A 25906-nucleotide genomic window follows, 5' to 3' on the forward strand; every position below is an offset into this window, starting at 1 on the left:
TAAATATATATATATATATATATCTATATCCCAGAATGTCCTGCGCTCTCAACTATAAAGAAAACAGCTTAGGGGTGCTACCAAGAATCACGTGATCCCAAGTCTGAAGCAGACAGAATTTGAGACAGCCTCCAATGAACCCATGAAGATGCCCTGATGCAGAAACAGTAGTCAGGAAGGAGCCAGGAGAGACATAGTGATCAGGAATAATTGTAAAAATAAAAAAAAACTAGCGGAACACAATTGAATGATTTCTTTTCAATTTTGGCAAACATTGGAGCGCCACCATCAAATGGTAAAAATACTAATATTGGAACAAAAACATTGATGGTTAGGAACCATCGGATACCGATATCCATCTTAATGCTGAACCTGTAGACGGACTCCGGCCACCGCTCCTCCATCGTGAAGTGCTCCCTCTTCAACCCGATGTTCCCGCTAAGCTACACGCCCTCAGTGAACAGGAGGTACCTCCCATGGAAGTGCCCAATCGGGAGGGTAGACAAGTATGGCTGTATTCTTTGCACAATGTTAATAAATAAAACTTGAGAAATTTGTGGGCCACTTGGAAAGGCTACAATTTACAGTTTAAATGGGATTTACACTGTCAGACAGCGACAGTCGTCATATCTGTCCCCTCTTCATACGTCAGTGAAAATTCCCCTCATGAGCAGGCCTGCTGAGAGCCGCGGCGGGCCCGTGTAATAGGGGTCGAGGCCTAATCGCGGGAGGCGTGGCCACGCCCCCTTCCCGAAAAAAAAATTGCAGCGGCGCTGCGCGCTGGGGAGGGGGCGCTCTGGGCCCCCTCAGCCCTGCTCAAAGCAGTGGGGTGGCGATCAGTGTGATCGCTCCCCCCCACAGGCATAGGAGACTGCTGTGGCTGCTGCTCAGCAACCACAAGCAGTCTCCACTGCAGCTCAGCACACGCTGTGAGGGAGGGGGAGCGGCGCGAGGGAGGGGGAGCGGCGCCGGACCCGGGCCCCTCGGGAAGCCTGGGCCCCGGTGGATCTGTACCCGCTCCCCTCTCGGCGCCCCTGCTCATGAGTTACCCACCTTTATATTGTATTGGTGAACCCAGTCCAGAGTCTTAGGCGATCTTAGATTTCATTATTTCATTCCTCCAGGAGAAGGACAACGAGGCAACGAAAATAGTTGTAAGGAAAGTAGACATTCGTATTAATGTTAATAAAATTAGATTAAATAAATATATATTTGTGAGTATATTCTGTATATGTGTGTGTGTATGTATATATATATGTACAGTGCATCCGAAAAGTGTTCACAACGGTTCACTTTTTCCACGTTTTGTTATATTACAGCCTTATTCCAAAATGGAATATATTAATTTTTGTCCTCAAGATTCTCCACACAATACCCCATAATGACAAAGTGTAAAAAAATCACATGTACATAAGTATTCACGGCCTTTGCCATGAAGCTCAAAATTTAGCTCAGGTGCATCCTGTTTCCACTGATCATCCTTGAGATGTTCCTACAGCTTAATTGGAGTCCACCTGTGGTAAATTCAGTTGATTGGACATGATTTTGAAAGGCATACACCTGTCTATATAAGATCCCATACTTGGCAGTGCATGTCAGAGCACAAACCAAGCATGAAGTCTGTAGACCTCCGAGACAGGATTGTCTCGAGGCACAAATCTGGGGAAGGGTACAGAAATATATCTGCTGCTTTGAAGGTCCCAATGAGCACAGTGGCCTCCACCATTCGTAAATGGAAGAAGTTTGGAACCACCAGGACTCTTCCTAGAGTTGTCCGGCCGTCTAAACTGAGCGATCGGAGGAGAAGGTCCCTAGTCAGGGAGGTGACCAAGAACCCGATGGTCACTTTGTCAGAGCTACAGCATTCATCTGTGGAGAGAGGAGAACCTTCCAGAAGGACAACCATCTCTACAGTAATCCACCAGTCAGGCCTGTATGGTAGAGTGGCCAGACAGAAGCCACTCCTTAGTAAAAAGCACATAGCAGCCCACCTGGAGTTTGCCAAAATGCACCTGAAGGACTATCAGACCATGTTGAGATAAAGATTGAACTCTTTGGCGTGAATGCCAGGCTTTATGTTTGGAGGGAACCAGGCACTGCTCACCAGGCCAACACCATCCCTACAGTGAAGCACGGTGGTGGCAGCATCATGCTGTGGGGATGTTTCTACTTCAGGGTTCATAGGGTATCCACAGGATACCTTGGGGTACAGGTGTGACGTCAGTCATCGGGCACCATAGAGTTAAGCTTTCAGCCTCCCAGGATGCACTAGGGTCCCCCTCCTATACCCCGTCCCCGAGCCAAGGTATCTGTTTAGTTCGGTGCCCGGCCGGAGTTGGAGGCACCTGTTAGAGGGGGGCCATGAAGAGCCCCTGAAGTTTTCGTTTTGCAGCTGTGGCTGCACATCTGGAAGTACAGCATGGACAGTCAGTTTTGACGTCCATGCTGTCTTCCCAGAACGCCGGTACCGATCCGGGGATGCTGGTAAGCATCTGGGGTCACAGCTAGCGGTGAGGAGCCGGCGTGGGTTAACTCCCTGACGAGTTCTGTACAGCACTTGTCGGATGTGTTGCAAGGGGAGTCTGTGATGCGGCCACATAACCGGCCGGTGGCGTCTCTGTTGGCTCCTTATGAGGATGACGAAGGGACGTCTGATGATGGGGGGATTCTGGATCTTTCCTATCAGGAACCTCTCCGTACTAAGGAAGCGGACGCTAGGTCCAAGGTGTATATTCCTGGACTTATTCGGGCGGTCCGCACAGCCTTGGTGATTGAGGACGAAGTTCCCCCAGCGGCTAAATCCAAGTATGCCTTTTTTAAGGATGTGAAGGGTGACGCCACAGTCTTTCCTCTTTCGGGTCAGTTGGTGGACCATTTAGAGGAGGCGTGGAAACAGCCTGGCAAGCGATACCAGCCGCAGAGGCGTCTGGCGGTGGCTTATCAGTTGGCGGATAATTATTTTGCTAAGTGGGAATCCCCTCCACAGGTGGATTCTCATGTGACACGTCTTGTCCGTAGTGCTACATTACCAATGCCATCTATGTCCTCCCTTTAAGGATGCTACGGACCGCAAGGTGGAGATCTGCCTGAAGTCCGCTTATTCCCTTGCGGGGGGGGCAGCGCAGCCGGCTATGGCCATTTGCTGGGTTGCCAGAGCTATGGAGCGCTGGGCGGATACGTTGGAGGCGTCCTTCGATTCCGGCTGAGCAGGCGGAGTTGATTGGTAATCTCCATGATTCGGCCACTTATATCAACGAGGCGGCCTTAGACATTAGTACCCTGGCGTCTCGAATTTCTTCAGCAGCGGTGGCTGCTCGTCGCACCTTGTGGTTGCGATTCTGGAAGGCAGACGCTGATTCCAAAAAGGGTTTGGAGGCGTTGCCCTTTAACGGAGAAGTTCTCTTCGGTCCAGATCTGGACAAGATTGTAGCCACACTGGTGGCAGCCAAATCGGCATGTCTCCCGTCGGCCGCTGTCCCTTCTGGTTCAGGACCATCGTCCTTTCGGTCTTATAGGGCCCAGGGCAGACCCAAATCAGTCTTTTCCCCGACAGGCTGGCCCCAAGAAATCTGCCAAGCCCCGGAAGCAGACCTGGAGTACCAGACGTCCGGCCCCTAAGCCAGATGACAAGCCTGCGGCCTGGCGGTCCGGGCCTCCCTTTGGGGGATCCCAAAGTGGGAGGCCGCCTGCTGCAGTTCGCCCGGTGTTGGTCGGTCACCACGACAGATACTTGGGTTCTCGTGGTGGTCTCCCGCGGATATGCCCTCTCCTTCCGGAACAGACCCCCGGCTCGATTTTTCACCACGGGTCTACCATCAGACCGGAACAAGGCCACGGAGCTGCAGAAGGTCTTGCACACTATGCTCCAGGCTGGAGTTATAGTGCCTGTTCCATTCTCCCAGAGGGGCCAGGGTTTCTATTCCAATCTCTTTTTGGTGCAGAAACCCAATGGGTCGTATCGTCCGGTTCTCAACCTCAAGGCTCTCAACCAGTCTTTGCGGGTGCCGAAGTTTCGGATGGAGACCCTACGGTCCATCATTCTGGCGCTGGAACCTGGGGACTACATGGTGTCATTGGACATACAGGACGCTTACCTGCATGTCCCTATTCTTTTGCGCCATCAGCGGTTCCTCAGGTTTGCAATCCGCAGCGACCACTTTCAGTTCAGGGCGTTACCTTTTGGCCTGGCGACAGCACCACGGGTTTTCACCAAGGTGATGGCGGTCATGGCGGCTTCCCTGCGACTGCAGGGGGTCCGCATGTTGCCGTACTTGGACGACCTTCTATTAGTGGCAGGATCTCCGGAGCTCCTTCTGAGCCACTTGGACCTGACCATTGCGCTACTGCAACGGCACGGCTGGTTAATAAACTGGCAGAAGTCCACTCTAATCCCCTCTCAGTGGATTCTGCACCTCGGAGCCTCATTGGACTCGGGACAGCAAAGGATCTTTGTGACGGGGGAAAAGATCTCTGCCTTACAGTCGAGGGTGCGCAGTTGTCTGCACAGCCGCCGGGTGTCTCTACACTCGGCGATGAGGTTACTGGGCTCCATGGTGTCGGTGTTCGACATGGTGGAATATGCCCAGTTTCACTCCAGACCTCTGCAGCACCTGATCCTGTCCAAATGGAACGGACTGCCTCAGTCACTAAAATCCCAGATGATAGTGCTCACCCCGGAGGTTCGCCTGTCCCTTGCCTGGTGGTTGCAGACGACCCATCTCAACAAGGGACGTCCGTTCTGGGTACCGAATTGGGTCCTGTTGACAACGGACGCCAGTCTTCGGGGCTGGGGAGCAGTTTCGGGTCCACACTTGTTCCAGGGCAGGTGGACTCCGACAGAAGCAGAGCTTCCAATAAACATCTTGGAACTCCGAGCGGTTTTCAATGCTCTCCAGCAGGCACATCGGGTTCTCCAGGGTCGCCCAGTGCAGGTCCAGTCAGACAACGCTACCACCGTGGCCTACATAAACCGGCAAGGAGGAACCCGAAGTCAGGCGGCTCTTGTAGAGGTGTCTCGGATCCTGGTGTGGGCGGAGCACAATCTTCCGGCTATATCAGCTGTCTTCATCCCGGGAGTGCTAAATTGGGAGGCAGACTTTCTCACTCGCCAGGACGTTCATCCGGGGGAATGGTCCCTGCATCTGGACGTTTTTCAACTTCTGGTGGACAAGTGGGGTCTTCCAGAGATCGACCTCATGGCGTCCCGGCAAAACAACAAGTTGCCGGTGTACGGGTCTCGCACAAGAGATGAAAAGGCGTCTCTGGTGGATGCTCTGTCCGTCCGGTGGAAGTTCCGGTTCGCTTGCCTGTTTCCTCCGGTTTCCCTTCTTCCACGGGTAATCCGGAAATTCAAACAGGAAGGAGGGACGCTCCTGTTGATAGCTCCCGCGTGGCCCAGACGGCACTGGTTCTCAGACCTTCAGGGTCTGTCCGTGGACAGTCCTCTGCGGTTGCCGTTACGACAGGACCTTCTGTCGCAGGGTCCTTGTCTTCACCCGGACCTGACTCGGCTGTCTTTGACGGCGTGGCTGTTGAGACAGCCATGTTAAGGTCCAGGGGGTTTTCCAGCTCTGTGGTGCGAACCATGTTAAGAGCTCGGAAACCGTCTTACGCGAGGATATACCATCGTGTGTGGCATACGTTCTTCCAGTGGTGTCGACCGAGAGGTTATGCACCGCGGGAGTTTCGTCTGTCTCGGATACTCGCCTTCCTACAAGCGGGACTAGACCATGGGCTTCGCCTTGCTTCTTTGAAGGTACAGGTTTCAGCCCTGTCTGTCTGGTTTCACCGTAGGATTGCTACAATCCCTGATGTGCGCACCTTTATGCAGGGCGTTCTGCGAATTCAGCCGCCTTTTGTTCCACCTGTTGCGCCTTGGGACTTGACTGTGGTCCTGAGGGCTCTCCAAGGACCGCCGTTTGAACCACTGGGCTCAGTGGATCTTAAATGGCTAACAGCTAAGACTGTTTTCCTTCTGGCTATTGCTTCGGCCAGACGTGTTTCTGATTTAGGGGCTCTTTCTTGTAGACCCCCTTTCTTGATTTTTCATGGGAACAGGGCAGTTACGCACTCGTCCTGAATTTCTTCCCAAAGTTGTTTCCCAGTTTCATGTTAACGAGGAAATAGTTGTTCCGGCTTTTAACTCACCTGGCCTTTCAGTGGGTGAGGCCACTTTGGATGTTGTGCGGGCCTTGAGGACTTATGTTGACCGCACTTCTTCGCTTAGGAAGTCGGATGCCTTGTTTGTCCTCTATGGCTTCCGTAAAAAGGGTTGGCCTGCTTCAAAGCAAACTTTAAGATGCCTTGGCTCGGGGGCGGGGTATAGGAGGGGGACCCTAGTGCATCCTGGGAGGCTGAAAGCTTAACTCTATGGTGCCCGATGACTGACGTCACACCTATACCCCAAGGTATCCTGTGGAGCCCTATGGACTTCGTAGAAATAGAGATAACAAAGGTAAGTTCTTACCATATCTCATATTTTTTCAGTGGCAGGAACTGGTAGACTAGTCAGGATAGAGGGAAAGATGAATGCAGCAATGTACAGACACATCCTGGATGAAAACCTGCTAAAGAGCGCTCTTGACCTCAGACTGGGGCAACAGTTCATCTTTCAGCAGGACAATTACCCTAAGCACACAGCCAAGATATCAAAGGAGTGGTTTCAGGACAACTCTGTGAATGTCCTTGAGTGGCTCAGACTTGAATCCGATTGAACATCTCTGGAGAGATCTGAAAATGGTGTGCACCGACGCTTCCCATCCAACCTGATGGAGCTTGAGAGGTGCTGCAAAGAGGAATGGGCGAAACTGGCCAAAGATAGGTGTGCCAAGCTTGTGGCATTATATTCAAAAAGACTTGAGGCTGTAATTGCTGCCTAAGGTTCATCAACAAAGTATTGAGCAAAGGCTGTGAATACTTATGTACATGTGATTTCTTAGTTTTTTATTTTAATAAAATTTGCAAAAATCTCAAAAACTTTTTACACGTTGTCACTATGGGGTATAGTGTGTAGAATTTTGAGGACAAAAATGTATTTATTACATCTTGGAATAAGGCTGTAACATAACAAAATATACTTTCCGGATGTGCTATATGTGTGGGTGTGTATGTATGTGTGTATGTTTGTGTATATACATACATATATACATATATATATATATATATATATATATATATATATTAATATATTATACAGTCAGGTGCATAAATATTGGGACATTGACAGAATTTTCATATTTTGGCCTCTATTCACCACCACAATGGCTTTGAAATGAAACAAACAAGATGTGCTTTAACTGCAGACTTTCAGATTTAATTTGAGGATAATTACATCCAAATCAGGTGAACGGTGTAGGAATTACAACAGTTTCTATATGTGCCTCCCACTTTTTAAAGGGCCAAAAGTAATGGGACAAACTAAACAATCCTAAATCAAACTTTCACTTTTTAATACTTTGTTGCAAATCCTTTGCAGGCAATTACAGCCTGAAGTGTGGAACGCATAGACATCACCAGACGCTGGGTTTCATCCCTGGTGATGCTCTGCCAGGCCTCTACTGCAAATGTCTTCAGTTCCTGCTTGTTCTTGGGGCATTTTCCCTTCAGTTTTGTCTTCATCAAGTGAAATGCATGCTCAATTGGATTCAGGTCAGGGGATTGACTTGGCCATTTCATAACATTCCACTTTTTAGCCTTAAAAAACTCTTTGGTTGCTTTTGCAGTATGCTTCGGGTCATTGTCCATCTGCACTGTGAAGCGCCGTCCAATGAGTCCTGAAGCATTTGACTGAATATGAGCATATAATATTGCCTGAAACACTACAGAATTAATTCTGCTGCTTTTGTCAGCAGTCACATCATCAATAAATACAAGGTAACCAATTCCATTGGCAGCCATACATGCCCACGCCATGACACTACCACCACCATGGTTCACTGATGAGGTGGTATGTTTTGGATCATGAGCAGTTCCTTTCATTCTCCTTACTCTTCTCTTCCCATCACTCTGGTACAAGTTGAGCTTTGTCTCATCTGTCCATAGGATGTTGTTCCAGAACTGTAATGGCTTTTTTAGATGTTTGGCAAACTCTAATCTGGTCTTCCTGTTTTTGAGGCTCTCCAATGGTTTACATCTTGTCGTGAACCCTCTATATTCACTCTTGTGAAGTCTTCTCTTGATTGTTGACTTGGCCAAATCAAGAACACTCTCCAGGAGGTAGGTGTATATGTGTCAAACTGTTGTGAAGGGGTTTTTCTTCACCAGGGAAATAATTCTTCTGTCATCCACCACAGTTGTTTTCCATGGTCTTCCGGGTCTTTTGGTGTTGCTGAGCTCTCCGGTGCGTTCTTTCTTTTTAAGAATGTTCCAAACAGTTGATTTGGCCACACCTAATGTTTTTGCTATCTCTCTGATGGGTTTGTTTTGATTTTTCAGCCTAATGATGGCTTGCTTCACTGATAGTGACAGCTCTTTGGATCTCATATTGACAGCAACTGATTCCAAATGCAAATGTCACACCTAGAATCAACTCCAGACCTTTTACCTGCTTAATTGATAATGAAATAATGAGGGAATAGCCCACACCTGTCCATGAAATAGCTTTTGAGTTGATAGTCCCATTACTTTTGGCCCCTTAAAAAGTGGGAGGCACATATAGAAACCGTTGTTATTCCTACACCGTTCACCCGATTTGGATGTAATTACCCTCAAATTAAATCTGAAAGTCTGCAGTTAAAGCATATCTTGTTTGTTTCATTTCAAAGCCATTGTGGTGGTGAATAGAGGCCAACATATGAAAATTCTGTCAATGTCCCAATAATTATGAACCTGACTGATATATATATATATATATATATATACACACACACACGCATATGTACATATATATATGTGTATGTGTGTGTGTATATATATATATATGTATACATATATATAACAAGAATTCAACACATTGTACTAACAGCATTCTGAATAACCTACTCCGGAATGTATAGTATTCCTTCCTTGCCATGTACTTAGAATAGTGCTGGCATTCGCACAATGAACATTTCATAGTTCTGAGTTTATGAATGTAGATGGGTTTATTTCTAGACTTGTGGTGTGATCACAGAAGAGACTGATGTTGTTTCCCATTGAAATTCTGATCACGAGACAAGTGTTGTGCGATTTGTATTTTGTGACAAATGCAAGGATGAAGCAGCCGGGGAACAGCTGCTGATGACAAATGGCTACAAATAAGTTTACTTTGAGTTGCAATTGAATTCTTGAATAGAGCACTACATAGGGCTCTGCCATGGTAATCTGTCTACTATTTTGTATTTTTGGTTGATCATTATTTAGTAAAACATTAAATATCAGAGTGTTAAAGTGCTTATATGGCGATATTAATTCCAGACACGATGCTCATTGCAGGGCTGATAGTTGAATTGATCTCACCACTTTAGCCATGGTAAAAACGATGTGTAAAGCAACTTGAACTTAATCAAATCTCCCCATTATTGTCTTGTAGGGGGTGATTCAATTGTTTATTGCTCCTGTAACTCCCTTCTAAAGTCCATTGAAAAAAGTATGTGTTGCTGATTGCATGTTGAAGAGCTATATAAATAGTTTGATAAATGAACCTCTCATTGACTGCCCCGAGGCAGCTTTAAATACGGACTTCTGTTTACATCTCTGGAGATGCAATGAAAAAAAATTTCTGTGTTACCTGCTGCCTCGGGGGTGATTACGGGTCTCTATAACTCACTTTACCCAGGAGAAGAGACCGCGTTGTACAACTCACGGGTAGATCTGATCTAGATTGCAAAAAATTATTTATTTTGTAAAAGCCGATTATTATTATTATTATTATTATTACTACTATTGCATAGCTAATCATATTAAGAATATTTCAGCAATATTGTTATTAATGCCCTTTAATTATGTTCAGGATTCTGCTAATACACTTGCTGAAAGAGTGAATTAACATATAGGGCTCAATCAAATTAGGACCGATGGTCTCGTCCTTGCAAGTAAGTACAGTATTTGCCACACAGGTGAGGTATAAGAGAGAGACAGTAATTACAGACAATGTCTAGATAGACACCAGATGTTAGTCGGGAACAAAAGTCAGACACACTACAGTTCCATATGCCAAAAGGTCGACCGGTACGAAAAGGACGACCGGTAAAAAAAGGTCGACGGGATAAAAAGTTCAACATGAAAATGGTCGACACAAAAATAGTCGACAATTATTATAATTTTTTTTAGCCCTAACCTTCACCCTAACCCTCCCCTTGGTGCCTAACACTAACCGTCTGGGTAAGTGCCTAACCCTAACCCTCCAGTAAGTGTCTAACCCTAAACCTAAAAAAAAAAAAAAAAGTGTTTTACCATTTTTGTGTAGACCATTTTCATGTCGAACTTTTGACCCATGTCGACCTTTTTACATGTCGAACTTTAGTGTGTCTGACTTTTGTACCTGTTAACCTTTTGTCCCTGTCTAACTATTGACTGTCTTAACATCTGGTGTCTATCTAGACATTGTCTATCTAATTTCTGTCTATCTATAGTCTGGAATCCATGCCGTCCATGTACACTCTTGCCGATATTTTGGACGATGGAACGATAACAATATCGTTATCGTTAAGTCGTCCAAAATATCGTTCAGTTTGAGTGCAAAACCGATCAGCGTTTCGCGCTCCTGCTAGTCGTTGGTCTTTGTCGTTCATCATCTGAACATGCAGGTCAACCTGACTATATTGTCACGCAGTTGTTTGTTTGGGAATGAGGGAGGAGCCCATCACTGAATGATATCGTTCAGTGTTTGTGCTCAGTATCGTTAACGACACTGAGCACACCCCTGCCGGGGGGACACTAGACAATGTCGCTCATGGAGCAAATCGTACAGTGTGTATGCTCCTTTAGGCTACAGCTGGCTTCATTGATTTTTATTTGCAGCCCCATGGGGCTGTGTACAAAGGTTCCCGAATCTGGGATGAAATCTGATGGCGTTTAGAATGCTTTCGGAATAGATTTTTACGTTTTTTATGGAAAGCTTGAAGCTGTCGAATTATCTAATTTTCAAATTATTTAGAAGTATTTTCAGTAAACATATTCCTGTGGCTCAAAATAAAGCGGGAGATTGGCTTTTATTGTCCTTACGCTGCTGTTCGTTAATAGTTTAGATGGTTTTGAAGCTGTTGCACTGCATTTTGTTGTAGATTCTACAACAATAAAAATTATACACAACAGGCATGTCCAACTCAAAATCCCAACCGGGCCGAATATTCAAGAGTGTGTGGGCCGCAAGAAAAAAAAAGTCTTATATGCAATTTTGAAAGGTTTAATATTAACAAAATCCAACAATAAAGTTTAAGCAAAGAGATGTCAAATATTGGGAAGAAAACATTAACTTTAATGTTTTCTTCCCGATATTTGGAAAATTGGTGACAGCAAAAAGATGTCAATCGCAGTTAGAGAGGACACGGGGCATGTGGCTGAAGGGACATAGGCTTACCTATGTGGTGGTTTCTCTCTAATGTGGAACATGTGTCTCTTCTAGCCCCCTCTGTCCCTCCAGCCACAAGCCCTTTGTGCCTCCTGTCCTTGTTTATTCTTCTTTCAACCCCTGTGCCAGTCCCCTCCAATTTACCTTCTTTAACAGAATGCAGATGAGTCGGCCTGCTCTTCGCGGGCAGCTGGGCACACAGTCGTTTGCACATGCGCAGTACAGGGAAAATGCCACCGCGGCCATTTTCCCAGTGACCTGTGCATGCATTATCGACTCTGGGCACACTCTAGTACCCAGAGTCTATAACTCCGGCGCTGGCTCAGAGCGCTGCCGGCTGCCGAACGGAGAGAAGGGGGCCTGTGACGGAGACTGCACACAGGCCTCCTACTCACTAGAAACGCCCCAGGGAAGAGACGATATCCAGATACACAGATGTGAGCTGGTTTGGTTGGTTATTCAGCCTCAATAAATATAATTTAAATGGACAGTGCAGATAGTGGTATGCTCACAATGTATGCGTTCTGCGCATGCGTGAACTAGCCACTGCGATCGGGACTGTGTTCGCAGTGACTACGCAGATCCATCGCAGAGTGATTGACAGGAAGTGCCTTTGGCGGGGGGGTTACAGGGGGGGTGGTCGGAGAAACGCAGGCGTGCCAGTGCATTTCAGCGGCATTGCAGGTGCGTGCATAGATTAGCCTCTGCGATACCACACGCAGCCTGAAGCCTCATAGCATGCGCTGAAGTATGCAATTCCTGAGTAATGTCTGACCTGCCGTAACTGTGCGTATGGGTCCGATGGTACTCTGTTGTACCAATGTTTTCGGAGTCTTGCTAACCATTACGAATGCGCATGTAGGTGAAGTGGGCATCTTTATGTAGTGCTGCGGCGGCATAGCAATCACTATGGATTAGCACAAATTCGTAGTAAAACTGCATGCGCACGCTATATTGCGATCCGTAGTGAATCAGCAGGGCCGTAACTAGGGTAGTGCGACCAGTGGGCGCTGTTTGGGCCTGTAAGTATTCCTGCTTATTATATTCTCACTTGTAGCTTCCTCTTCTTTATCCCCAGCATCTCCTGGCCTCCCCTATCTCTTCCCTGGCCCGTCCCCATGAGGCTATGGCCCTTTTTCAGGTGCATGATCTTATGTCCCTATTTAAAAAATGAGGGGGCACCAATGCTCTCTCTGGCACAGGGCACAAGAAAGTCTTGTTACGGCTCTGTGAATCAGGCCCACAGACTTTAAGGGCCTCATCACCACCAGATGTGTTCCGTGTACAGTCACAATTGTAGAATTAACTGAATAAAGTAATTTTATTTTATTTTTGGTTAAACAAATCACCATTGAATTATTGAAACAAATAATATCTTGCTTATCTCTAAGCAGCATTAACTTATTGTGGGATGATCTAAGTGAGGAAAAAAGGAAAGATCCTAATTTTCACATAATTTAATCTTCATTTTGAAGCATAATAAATTTGTAGAAAGCCAATAATTAACAACATTTATTTTTTATTTTTGTTTTAAATTGTTTATCGGGGAAGTAGAGCGCTTTCCTTCCACCCAGCAGTGTGCTTGTTGTGATCATGGCAGAGTTTCTGTCTGAATCTGGGCAATACTGAGCAACCTGTCAGCTATAACAATGGACCAGCTATAACAATGGACACACCTGCACTGCATCGGTTCCCAGTTTGTCTAGTGTCTCTCTCATTTTTCTTACTGTCATCTTGTTGCTTCATGGATCAGTACTGTACAGATGGTATGTAGCTTACTCAGCAATGCAATTTCCTGTACAGATCTCTTTTAAAGAAGTGAAACTGTATCAGGGTTATCTGTTTATTTTTTGTACAAGAACTACCCTAAATCTAAAGAGTGAGGGGTAGGGTAATTCCCTGTAAGTAAGAATACAAGTCCACTCCTCTCCTAATGGTATTGATGCAATATATGTATATTTAGTTTGTAGGATATAGAGTACTTGTAGTGATATCACTGGAATGTGTACAGTAGGTTGCAATAGTAATTGGGTCTCATTTAAGATCTGTGATTTCTGCAAAGGTCCTCTACCTTTCCTGTGATCTTCTAACTTACTGCTTGGTATTCAGGCTATAGGGTCTAGTGATCAAACTAGACATTTGTGACAAGCTTAGGGGCCTCTCCTGCATTAGCTTCCCCATAAATTTTTATTTATATGATTAATTTTTTAATAAATCTGCACCTGGAAACACCAGGCTGGGCAAGAGTAATCACAGTCACTGCTAACTGCCACTATCTGGTATCATGTAGAGCTGAGTTTTTTTTTTAATGTATAAATAACACCAAAAAATACAAAAGTGAGTGGAAGATAGAACATGCTGCATCCTGAAATCTTTGATGCAGCATTATGTCATCAGAATGCAGAGACGGGGAATCCTATGTGGAAAGTGTGTGTTTTTGTGCTTTGAAAACCCTTTTCACCAAAATATGAAATGAATGAGAAGTGCTAACTATGTCCGCTGACACAAGAAGGTGAGCAGCAGTCTGTACTCTTCAGTAAATGGTTTACCTTAATGGGTTATACAGTAATATTTTACCTGTTACTGCTACATCTGCTAGAATGTTGTTGTGCTTCATCTGTGACTTTGTACGTGTGTAAAACCAATTTCTGTGCAGTTAGTCACTGCCTAGAGTATCTGGCACACTGTGAATGGCTTTTCACTGCGTCTGAGATGTGACTAAGACGCAAAAGTTAAAGAAATCTATACGGCATGATGCTCCTCTCTGAGCATCTGTTGTGTCGGTCGTCTCAAGCTGTATGGTGTAAAGACGCTCCGCTTATGAGGACACATCTCTATGGAAAATGACTTCACTCTTGAACATTGTTGTAATCCTTAAAGGGGTGTTTCCACTCTACTGTATTTGTATAGAGTTCTGCAAGGAGCCAGGAGGGGGCGTGCACAGGCTGCAAGGAGCCAGGAGGGGGCGTGCACAGGCTGCAAAGAGCCAGGAGGGGGCGTGCACAGGCTGCAAGGAGCCAGGAGGGGGCGTGCACAGGCTGCAAGGAGCCAGGAGGGGGCGTGCACAGGCTGCAAGGAGCCAGGAGGGGGCGTGCACAGGCTGCAAGAAGCCAGGAGGGGGCGTGCACAGGCTGCAAGGAGCCAGGAGGGGGCGTGCACAGGCTGCATGGAGCCAGGAGGGGGCGTGCACAGGCTGCAGGAGAACATGCACAATACAAGATTGAAGTCAACTGAAATGGAAATATTTGCATATTTAAATCATGCAACCCCGTCCCTTCACATGGTAGATGCTTGCACAATGTTTTGATTTGATACACAGATTCTTATAACAGGCTACACCCATTATCCAATAAGGGTGTGAAATACTGGGTGTTAACACTTACAAGGATCAACCATACCATTTTCTGCATTTGTATCAATAAAATACCCAACCTCTGGTAAATCTCTATTATTTTGTACAAGTTTGAGCTATGTAAAAGAGCACATAGCTAATCTCAATATAGCAATTACTAAACTGATAACACAAAGCTATCTTGTGGACAGAACTCTGCGGTACACTGGGGATGGCAATTAAATAAAGACTGTGATGCTGCCATTGCAACATGCCTTACAATGGCATGTAGCTATCATAAGGTAACCATTGATAGTTATTTGGTGCACATGCGCACTTGAGTACTATTGTACTGTGTGTAGGGCCGGATTAAGGTCTGTGGGGACCCCTGGGCAACAAACGTGGGGGCCCCTATTAAATTTGGATGAAATGGGGGTATGCGCAATGGGGACCGTATCGCTCGTATGCGGTACATTGACTAACAGCGATAAGCTAAGTTTAGTGCTGTTTGTTAAATACTGAAAGGAGGACATAACCCCTCTAGTACTCACTAAAGGGGTTATGGCTCATTGTGAAATGGGGCCCATGGACTCCACATGAAGAAAAAAAAACCACACAATGTACACCCACAGGAAAAAAAACACATATAGGCACCCACATTAAATATTACTCACCAGTTACACAATCTTATCCACATTACACCGCACATAGTGCCCCTGATTCACATTACACCACATAAGTGTCCCTTATTCATATCATGACACACAGCCAGGCCCCTTTTACACAGTGGCCACAGTAGCAGTGCCCCTAATACACATAATGCCCACAGTAGTAGTGCCTCTTATACAATGCTCACAGCAGTAGTGCCCCTTATGCAGTGCCCCCAGTAGTGGTAGTGCCCCCAGTAGTGGTACCCCTTAGGCAGTGCCCCTTATGCAGAGCCCACAGTAGTAGTGCCCCTAATACACATAATGCCCACAGTAGTAGTGCCTCTTATACAATGGCTACAGCAGTAGTGCCCCTTATGCAGTGCCCCCAGTAGCAGTACCCCTTAGGCAGTGCCCCTATTAATGGCAGTGCCCCTTATGCAGAGCTCACAGTAGTAGTTTTCCCTATGCAATGCCCCCAGTAGTCATGCTCCCCAGTAGTAGTGCCCACAGTTATAATTCCCCCTGTGGTAGTGCCCCCAATTGTAAAGCCACAGTAGTGATGCCTCCAGTAGTAGTGCCCCCTGTAGTGAAACCACTTACATGGAAAAAAAAACCACAATACTTACCTTAAGACCCGCTCCCGCTTCGACGTCTGTCCGGCTGGCCGCTCCTTGGAACTATGGGAGAGACGTCATGATGTCTCTCCCATAGTTGCACTGCACACTGCGGGAGCCTCCGGCTGGCGCTGGAGCTGTATAGAGGGAGCTAGGCGCCCACTGGTATCAAAATGTCAGCGGGCGCCCGGCAAATGGAGCCTACCTGCGGTGCCGTGGTTAGGTGGGCCAGAGGAGGCGGAACTGCCTTGATCGGCCAATATATCAATGATATCAATATATCATTGATATATAATGATATCAATATATCATTGATCGGCCAATATATCTGCTGCACGTCGGCCAGTGTGTACCCGTGATGTGTCGGTGAGCGTCGTTATTCACCGACATATCGCATTGGCTGTGCTGCATAGCCGATGGACAGATAGATATACTGTACCTGTCCATCGGCAGTTGTGTACGGGCGGGCGGCAGACCGTCCGTAAACACATGGCGGCAGCCACGAGGAGGGGGGCGGGACATGTCCCCGACTCGCTCACCGGCCGCCGGGTCCCGTTCCCCTCGCCGCCAGTACCCGAGGGCACAAGCAGATGATGGCCATTCAGTGTGTATGAACGACCATCATTTGCAGATATATCTGTCAGGTGTGTACCCACTTTTAGCCTCTCACCTCTCCTGTTGCAGAAAGGGAGAGGGAGAGGCAAAGATGTGTTTGTCAAATACAGCAAACAAAAGTAAATAATTGCAAGTTTTGCCCTCTTGGGTGTCAGTTTATATGACATAGGCACACAACATAACACTTACCACCAGCCTGGCTATCACACTCGGCATACCTGCAGCTGCTATTACAATCCCAGCACAGGCCAGCTCCTCGTCTCAGTCTGTGTCATCTAGAGGGCGGAGCTACTGTGGCTGGGAGCGAGGGGAGAGGAGGAAACAGAAGAGGACGGGAGCTGTCCTGTCCATGGTCGTAACTACCATAGGTGCAAGGGGTGCTGCTGCTATGGGGGCCCATCTTCCATGTCAAAGTTAAATGTATTATATACATTTTTCACCCTTGGGTGTTACATAGGGGCCCTTACAAACTTTTGCTATGGGGCCTTCAAATAACTAGTTGCGCCCCTGGTTCTTTCGTGCTGGTTGTGTAAGAAGAGAAGACAGCACAGCACAGGTGGCTTGCCCAGAGGGCAGTGACTGCACTTGCTAGCACCCGCAGCTGCCGCCAGAATCGTGGAGATAGAGGATGTCTTCATTAAAGAATTAAAGACATACTTCATACTTATGGTAGGCGGACTCAGCAGCGCCCTCTAGTGGCCGGCGTCCTAGGCAGCTGCATAATGGTAACACCAGCCCTGACTGTGTTGTGTTTGTGACCGGTACACCTTAACTTTTATGACCATCCTGTAGTAGGTTTATGTACAGATTTGCTGGGTCTTAGTGAAACAGGGCATAGATGTAAGTTGAACTGTCTGGTCAGGTGGGGGCTGTTTATCACCCAGGCCAGATTCAGTTCTCCCAGTTAAATAATACAATGGGAATATGTTGCAATGTCTTGTTGACATCACCAGTGACTTTATCTTTGCAACCCAGCAATAATGGATCACTTGTAATAGTGTAATGTTAGCTGGCATGGCATAAGTGATCTTTCAGTACCAGGGTGCAGGGGATATCAGGCCTGACTACAGTCACACTGAAAGAAAATAGTTAAAAAAAAAAAAACACAAAATAATAAATATATAAAACATAGAGAATACATTAAAAGAGGGAAAAAAGTTGGTGCCTGCATGTCATTACTCACTCCCCATCACCATATGCCTGTGCCATCCATTCTGAGATGCAACATATCTTTTTGTGTATGTTTCACAGTCACATAAACCCATAAAAAAAAGCCAAACACCCACCAAAAATGTATTGTCCACCCATCTCTAGCCTATATTCTTACTTCCTCCAAAAATATTGTGCAGTCACAGCATACAGTATTTTGCAACTAAAATAAAAGAAAAAAAATCCCAACAGACGTGCATATCTTTCTGGCCCAAAGAGAGGGTTCATATTTGGTGCCTCTGAGTCTGGAAGCATATTCATCACATTTTGAGATAATGTTCTGTTGTTGCATTGTTTACATAACTGCTGTACGGTTCAGGATCCTGCAAAAGTGATTATTTTGTTCTGCATTTTGCACTCTTTCAATTCAGTGCTTATAAATGTACATGGCACTGTGGCAATAAGTCAGTAAAGAACACGGAGGACATTTAATATGTCAGTAGCAACATAAACCTTCAGTCTGTTACCCCGCACACTCGGGAGCATTAAGGGTTAGTAGTTAAAGGGGAGGGGCCATGGGTCCGGGCTCATAGGCAAACGCAGGGGGGGGTTCCGTCTGCCTGGAAACCCCCCTCCCCAGCCCACACATGACCACAATAGAAATAGTAATGTAATAGAATTTTACTAGTGCTGCATGTTCTTCTCAGTATTAGAAATGAAATAACTAGCACCACCTATAGATCTTTTAACATGAATCAGTCAGTAATAAATAACCTGTGCACCAACTAGGAGATATGGAAAACCTGCACTGTTAGGGATGTGCTGCTATAGAGCTCAATATGTACATATATGTCCAGGGCAGTGCTAGGTTCTTCTGCTGCTCCCAGACTCCCGGACTTGCTCCCATGCTCTGGAATGGTGCCCACATCTAAAAAAAAACAAAAAAACATTCCGCTCAGGCAGGATGGCCCTACTGCCGCATCTAATGGCATACTGTGATAGCTGGTCCTGTATATGCTGGAATTATGACACAAAATATACTTTGTATGATGCAAATTCTACCCTCTTCAAGGACTGGCCACACTCTTTCTAAAATCAAGTGTTTGGAAACCCCCCTCTAGAAATCCTGCGTTTGCCACTGGGGCTGAGTGTCCAATAGTATGTTAGGATGATTTTGTTTTGGGAGTTGCTGTGGAGGTTTTATGGGTAATCTGAGGTAGAGGAACCCTCTCTTTTTTTTTCCCGGATTTTGCCCACCCGGGGGTTTCTTCATTGTTGGCGTTGACTTTGTAGTTAGGTGGCCTGGTTCCAAATGACCTTGTTTTTGATGGAGATGGTTTGAGCATTGTTAGGGCCTGGGGAGTTACCCATGCGGCTGGGTTGGCACGAGGGAGAGTTGGGATGCCACTGGTGCAGGCGGGTTCCGTCCTTCTGAGCTGCATGGGTGGCTTCCACAGGGTCAGGTAGGAGGCCTATGACCTTGCAAGTTGCAGGGGGGAGGGGGCAGTTGGTCCCGAGGAGTTATTTTTCTAACGGCTGTTTATTCTCGAGTTTATATTCTGCATATGCTTTATATTTATATTTGCTTTGTGCTAGGCCGTTCGTATCCCCGCCACCATTTATTATTATTAACAATCTTGAGCGTTTATGATCAGTTTTAATAAATAGTTCAATTAAATAGATTACTGTTAGTAATAAAAAGTTGACCTGTTTCCAGCAATGTTTGGTGTCAGTGTCTTTATTTTAGTTATAAGATGGGGCATTGTGAGTGGGGTGATCTTACGATAGAGCGTTTCTAAGTAGTCAGTATTATATAACTGAACTCCTTTAGTGTAGCAGTGATGAGGTTGGCTTGGAGCAGCGGTGGTCAGTTTAGTAGCCTGCAGCCTTCCTGATAAAAGTATTACCTCTTCTTTAGCCCTGCTTTTAGTGATCCTGATGTAACAGGATGTGTGTGTGCTGCCACGCAGTCTTGTAAGAGAGTCTGTCATTTCTGGGGATATTCTCTGACTTTTATTTATTTAATAACCGTTATTTATATAGCGTACATATTCAGCAGCGCTTTGCAGAGGATATTTAGTAAATCACATCAGTTTTTCTCCAGTGGAGCTTACAATCTATATTCCCTACCACATGTACACAAACACTAGGGTTAATATTTGTAATCAGCCAATAACCGAACTATGTTTTTGGAGTGTGGGAGAAACTGGATCCACCCAGAGGAAACCCATGCAAACACGGGGAGTAAATACAAACTCCACACATCAGAGCCATGACTGGAAATGTAATTTATGACCTCGGTGCTGTGAACACGTTGTAGAGGGGGCACATAAACTAGTTGAGTGGTTGTAGTATTTAGGGTTTGGGTTTATAACTTAAATGAAGGTGTATTTCCTGTTATGGGAAGCTAGTCATGTAGTTTAATCTGTTATTCTGTTTTTGACTGATTTTCCCCAAAAGTAGAATGTGGGTGTGTGCCTACAGTAGATATTCACAAAGCCGACAAATGAGCATCTCTGACAATGAAAAGCTTTGCACACCTGCATGTATACACCACAATACATCTATAACTACCATCATTGGAAAATTACAGGTGCAATGTCAAGTGAATACTTTGCCACCTGCAGGAAGGAAATGATAATGCAGCTCAACAAAATTAAAAGTAAAAAAATAAAATAAAAAAAAGCCTGAATACAAACTTAGTAATACATTTTTAAGTAGTGTTCACACATACTGTAATATATACTAATAAATACTGCATATATATTATTGACGACCTTATACGTGGTGACATTCACTAAAAATGTTTCTAAAAACAAAAAAAACAGTATGAATAAGTTCTAATGAGAGCTAGTTCATGTAGCAGAATAAGACATAAACACATACACAGGAGTCTATGCACAAAAATTACTTTGTCACAGTGGGACACAATTTGTTGTTATGCAAGAAAATTAAAATAGATACAGGAAGGCAGAAACAGAAGTGTACTTTAAATGAAACTAAATTGTTTTTTTTTTTTTTTTGTTAACACAGAGTGAATAAAATGTTGTTCAATAATGTTTCAATGTTTTTCAGAAACTGGTGGGGGGGAGGGGCAGTTTTAATTGATTTGATTGAAGTATAATTTCATTTGTTTGCTAATCATGCATTGCATTTCTGCGGTTAAAGTGAGAGATGCTATGGGTTAGGTATATTAATTTAACTTAAAGACCTCACTTATTATTTTTTTATCCACCATCTAAATCAACTCAGAGAACTCAGAAACCTACTCTTGTTATCAAAGTATTAGATTCCCTGTAGATTTAGCCGGCGCATACTAATCTACAAAATATATTCTGTACTTGCTGATCTACTTTCATTCTTTTCATTCTTAGATTCACTGCATACAGTGCAATCTAATCTACCTGCCCTAGGCTGTGCAGACTAATATTGCCTGCCCTGGCCATTGAAGGCTAGCCTTACAGTACCTGCCCTGGCCGCTGCAGGCTAGCCTTACAGTACCTGCCCTGGCCGCTGCTGGCTAGCCTTACAGTACCTGCCCTGGCCGCTGCAGGCTAGCCTTACAGTACCTGCCCTGGCCGCTGCAGGCTAACCTTACAGTACTTGCCCTGGCCGCTGCAGGCTAACCTTACAGTACTTGCCCTGGCCTGTGCAGACTAGTATTACCTTCCCTGGCCGCTGCAGGCTAGCCTTACAGTACCTTCCCTGGCCGCTGCAGGCTAGCCTTACAGTACCTGCCCTGGCCGCTGCAGGCTAGCCTTACAGTACCTGCCCTGGCCGCTGCAGGCTAGCCTTACAGTACCTGCCCTGGCCGCTGCAGGCTAGCCTTACAGTACCTGCCCTGGCCGCTGCAGGCTAGCCTTACAGTACCTGCCCTGGCCGCTGTAGGCTAGCCTTACAGTACCTGCCCTGGCCGCTGCAGGCTAGCCTTACAGTACCTGCCCTGGCCGCTGCAGGCTAGCCTTACAGTACCTTCCCTGGCCAATGCAGGCTAGCCTTACAGTACCTGCTCTGGCCGCTGCAGGCTAGCCTTACAGTACTTGCCCTGGCCTGTGCAGACTAGTATTACCTTCCCTGGCCGCTGCAGGCTAGCCTTACAGTGCCTTCCCTGGCCAATGCAGGCTAGCCTTACAGTACCTGCCCTGGCCGCTGCAGGCTAGCCTTACAGTACTTGCCCAGGCCATTGCAGGCTAGTCTTCTCTTTTTGTCTTTTTATTTATTTAGAAGGTTAAAAAGGAAGCTGGTTGTGATGTGCTAAGAAGTAGTTGAGCCCTTGATAAATAGTATGGTACAATCCAATAAAATAATTAACATAATATAACTAAAAAGCATATAGTTGATTGCATATAGTTGCATTTTATATATAAATATATATATATATATATATATAAATGTCAGAGAACAGATGAAAACGGTCGATCAGACAAGTTGGTTAAATCTGTTTTATTTAACAATGTGTCTGAGCGACAATTTTAGTTCATTTTCTGACATTTGGGAGCAATTGGCTGATTGTCATTTGCCCTCATACTGTACATTACCGGATTTTCATTCCAACCAACTAGTTGGATGAAAGTTGGTCTAGTGTGTGGCCAGCTTCAGTCCTCAGTTTGTATGATAGTGGCCTGTAGAATTATAGGATTAATACTTATAATTAATTAGGAGAACATTGGATAGGTTGAAACTGGCAGAAAAAGAAGAAAACCTATGCGCCTGAACACAATGTCAAAAGGAGGGGGGAGCCTGCAGCGATAAAAACAAGGGGAAACAGCAACCCCACACAAACACAAGGAGGAAGAAAAAATTGTTATCGCGCTGGCAGATGTTGTTAAAATTTTAAATTAATATTTAATGACCATTAAATATTCATTTCAAATTTTATCAACATCCGCCTGCGCGATAACAATTTTTTCTTCCTTCTAGGTTGAAACCGGCCACACAATGGCTGATGCTCCTCCATTTTGCCCACAGGCATGGATTACACAGAGTCCTGCCTAGCAAAATTAGGCCTCTGATAATATTGGAGTACTGCATGTAAAGAAGATGAAGGTGCCACAGTGTATACTAATCTCTATCTATGCAAATCGATACTAATATTATCAATCATTTATACAGTACAATATTTAAAATGGCCTAATGGCCCAATATGGCTTTCCTTTATTCTGTCACTACTTTCCTATCCCAGGCAGGAAGTGGCGTAGTCGGTGTACATTACCTTATACCTTCCCATGTACGTGACTAGATAGTTTGCAGTGGAGGAACATTGACAGACATCAAATGAAACCCATCTACTATATATAGGGGAAATATCTGAAACCTTCTAAAGAGGACAAGTGGAGAAGTTACCTATATCAGCCAATCAGCTTCTAGCTATAATATTACCGAAAGCACTAGATACATGACAGCTGATTTGTTGCTATGGGTAACTTCTCCACTTGTCCTCTTTAAAATATTTGATAAATCTCCTCCTTTGGCTATTTCTTAGCAGGATAGAGGAGGACTTGTCCGGACCATTAAGAAGGATCATAAGTCCCAGCAGTTCAGGGAGCACTCAAGCCAGGAAACACTCGGTTTAACTTAACACAGTGGTTCCTGCAAAACAAAATGTAATTTTTCGGGTGGAATTCTTCTTTGTGACTGCTGGGCTACAATGCACCAATACTGCTGCTATTGACTACTCATATTGAGTTTTCTGAGTATTTTAAGACTTATTGATGGGGTATTTACAGTGCAGAAGAATGGTAATACAGTATGCAGTAACCATGTTATTCGGAGAGGTACAGCATCTTAGCAACGACTGGTTTTGTAAACATGCTAAGCACTGTTTGGTTTGCTTCATTCTCTACACTGTCATTAGCTACATTAATGGAGTGAGAATGTCATCTGCTCTAGTAGACATGATAGTATGAACACATTGTGATTCCTATTAAAACTCCTATAATGTGTTTGAAAACTAAAAAACAACCTTCTTATTACTACAAGCATTTTATTTCAAACTAATCATCAAACACTGTTTACTGCCTTAGTATTCTGTACCTACTCTATTCTGTGCATACTCTGGAACATGGTTTTCTCATGGTTAACAGGCAATAGTGAATGGCAAAATGTAAATTTTAAGTTTTACTTTCAGTATTTCCTTTTATTTGGTATTAATATAATTTTATATCTTCTAGTGGCGACAGATGTTTTCAACTCCAAATATCTGGCTGTCCAAGCCCAAAAGAAGATTCTTGGCAAGATGGCCTCATCTAAATATATTGCAACATCCTTGATTGATGACACCAGTGGGGAAGTGTTGGATGAGCTCTATCAGGTGACTAAGGAGTTCACCCAAAGCAAGAAAGACTCAGAGAAGATTATTAAGAACCTCATCAAGACCGTAATAAAGCTGGCTGTCCTCTATAGAAATAATCAATTCAATCAGGATGAGATTGCACTTATGGAGAAATTCAAGAGGAAAGTCCATCAGTTGGCCATGACTGTGGTCAGCTTTCATCAAGTGGAATATACCTTTGACCGCAATGTGCTGTCAAAATTGTTGAATGAATGCCGTGAGCTGCTTCACCAGGTCATCCAACGTCATCTCACAGCGAAGTCTCATGGACGTATCAATAATGTGTTCGACCACTTCTCTGATTGTGAGTTTTTGGCTGCTCTGTACAATCCATTTGGACCTTACAAACCCCATCTCCAGAGACTTTGCGACGGTGTGAATAAAATGTTAGATGATGACAATATTTAAGCACTTGAGAATTATTCAGGTCTCTTGTGACTTGCTGCAAATTCAAATTTGAAGCTGCCACGATGGAGATAGAGACCACTGATTAACGGGTGTTTTATCTGCTAACGGTAACACTGGTACCAGACTGTTCTGCGATCTGATACAGGCTTCTGGTTCTCGCTGGTGAGGTGTTACTGAGCAGTTATTATATGCAGATAGGCTCCCTATACAAGCTGAACATACAGTAGTTTCCAAGTGAGGGGCTAAAAACAACTTCTAAGCAGAAAGTTCCACTGAAATGGGAGTCTTATGAAGAATTTATGCAAAAGGGGTTGATGCTACTTATGGCTTTCCAGAAGGTTAATGCAAAAGACATTGTGTGTTTCTCTGCAACGTATGAAGTATGTATAAAATATGTGCGCTGATTCTTTTTTGCATTTATATGATCTTAATAAGTAATTAAATAAAAAAAAGGCAGCTTCTTTTTGCTTTTTGTTCTAAAATCTTTGTCTTGTAAGTACAATATACATACAGAACTTGAATATTGCTGTCATGGAAGGGCACTGCATTTTATGTAATATATTTGGACCCAGTGTTCTACAATATAATCGGTACTCCAATGTCATAATTGTCATAAACTGTTCTTCATTTGTCTGTTTGGACGGCAGAATTGCACTTTCTTAATGTCACAGTCAAACTGTCATCCAAAATAAAAAAAAATCTTTCATTTCAAAGGTTGAGATGTAAATTATGTTTATTGTATTGCACACACGAGGCAACGTTAGGCTATTTATCTCCCTATGCTAAAGATACTGAACTGCAAATGTTTTCTGTTCTGTGATTTTGTCAAATACAAAATAGTTAAAAGTGGAATAAATTAATATAAGTAGAACATAGTGGACTACTGAGTGGATTTGGTGCTGTAGTAAGAGCCCTTTCATACATGCGGAGATGTGTATTGTAATACATGCATATGTGTTATTAGTTGTAACAGGTAAACCTTCCTATACATGTTCATTATGCACATGTAATAATATTGCCATCCTGTATGGGTCTACCCAAGTAATTGCTGATTGTTTTAGTGTGTTATGTATACCAATATTATGGTAATACAATGGTTAGTCTATAAATATAACCATGTCCTGAGGGAATGGCAAGCTCTCTTGGTAGAATAGACACAATTTTGTTTAATTATAAAAATCTTTCCCTTTTTCAATCGATTGTGGCACTTCTGCAATCGATTGAAAAAGGGAAAGATTTTTATACACAATCGATTGCAAATTGCACAATTGCTGCAATCAATCTCTGATGTATGGGGGCTTTTAGGTAGCAAATGTAAAG

General features: G+C 44.6%; 1 protein-coding gene across 3 annotated transcripts in view; it reads left to right on the forward strand.

Annotated features, from left to right (window-relative positions):
- Positions 1–25459, forward strand: part of TNFAIP8 (TNF alpha induced protein 8) — a 151626-nt gene extending 126167 nt beyond the window's left edge. For all 3 annotated transcript variants that reach the window (XM_088475149.1, XM_088475151.1, XM_088475150.1), the window contains exon 2: positions 24018–25459. In XM_088475149.1, the coding sequence (XP_088331275.1) occupies positions 24018–24586 (569 nt within the window). In that variant the 3' untranslated portion in view covers positions 24587–25459. The remainder of the gene's footprint in view (positions 1–24017) is intronic.
- Positions 25460–25906: the final 447 nt, after the last annotated feature.

Source organism: Taudactylus pleione, unplaced genomic scaffold (assembly GCF_031769625.1).
Source record: "Taudactylus pleione unplaced genomic scaffold, aTauple2 ptg000162l, whole genome shotgun sequence".
NCBI lineage: Eukaryota > Metazoa > Chordata > Amphibia > Anura > Myobatrachidae > Taudactylus > Taudactylus pleione.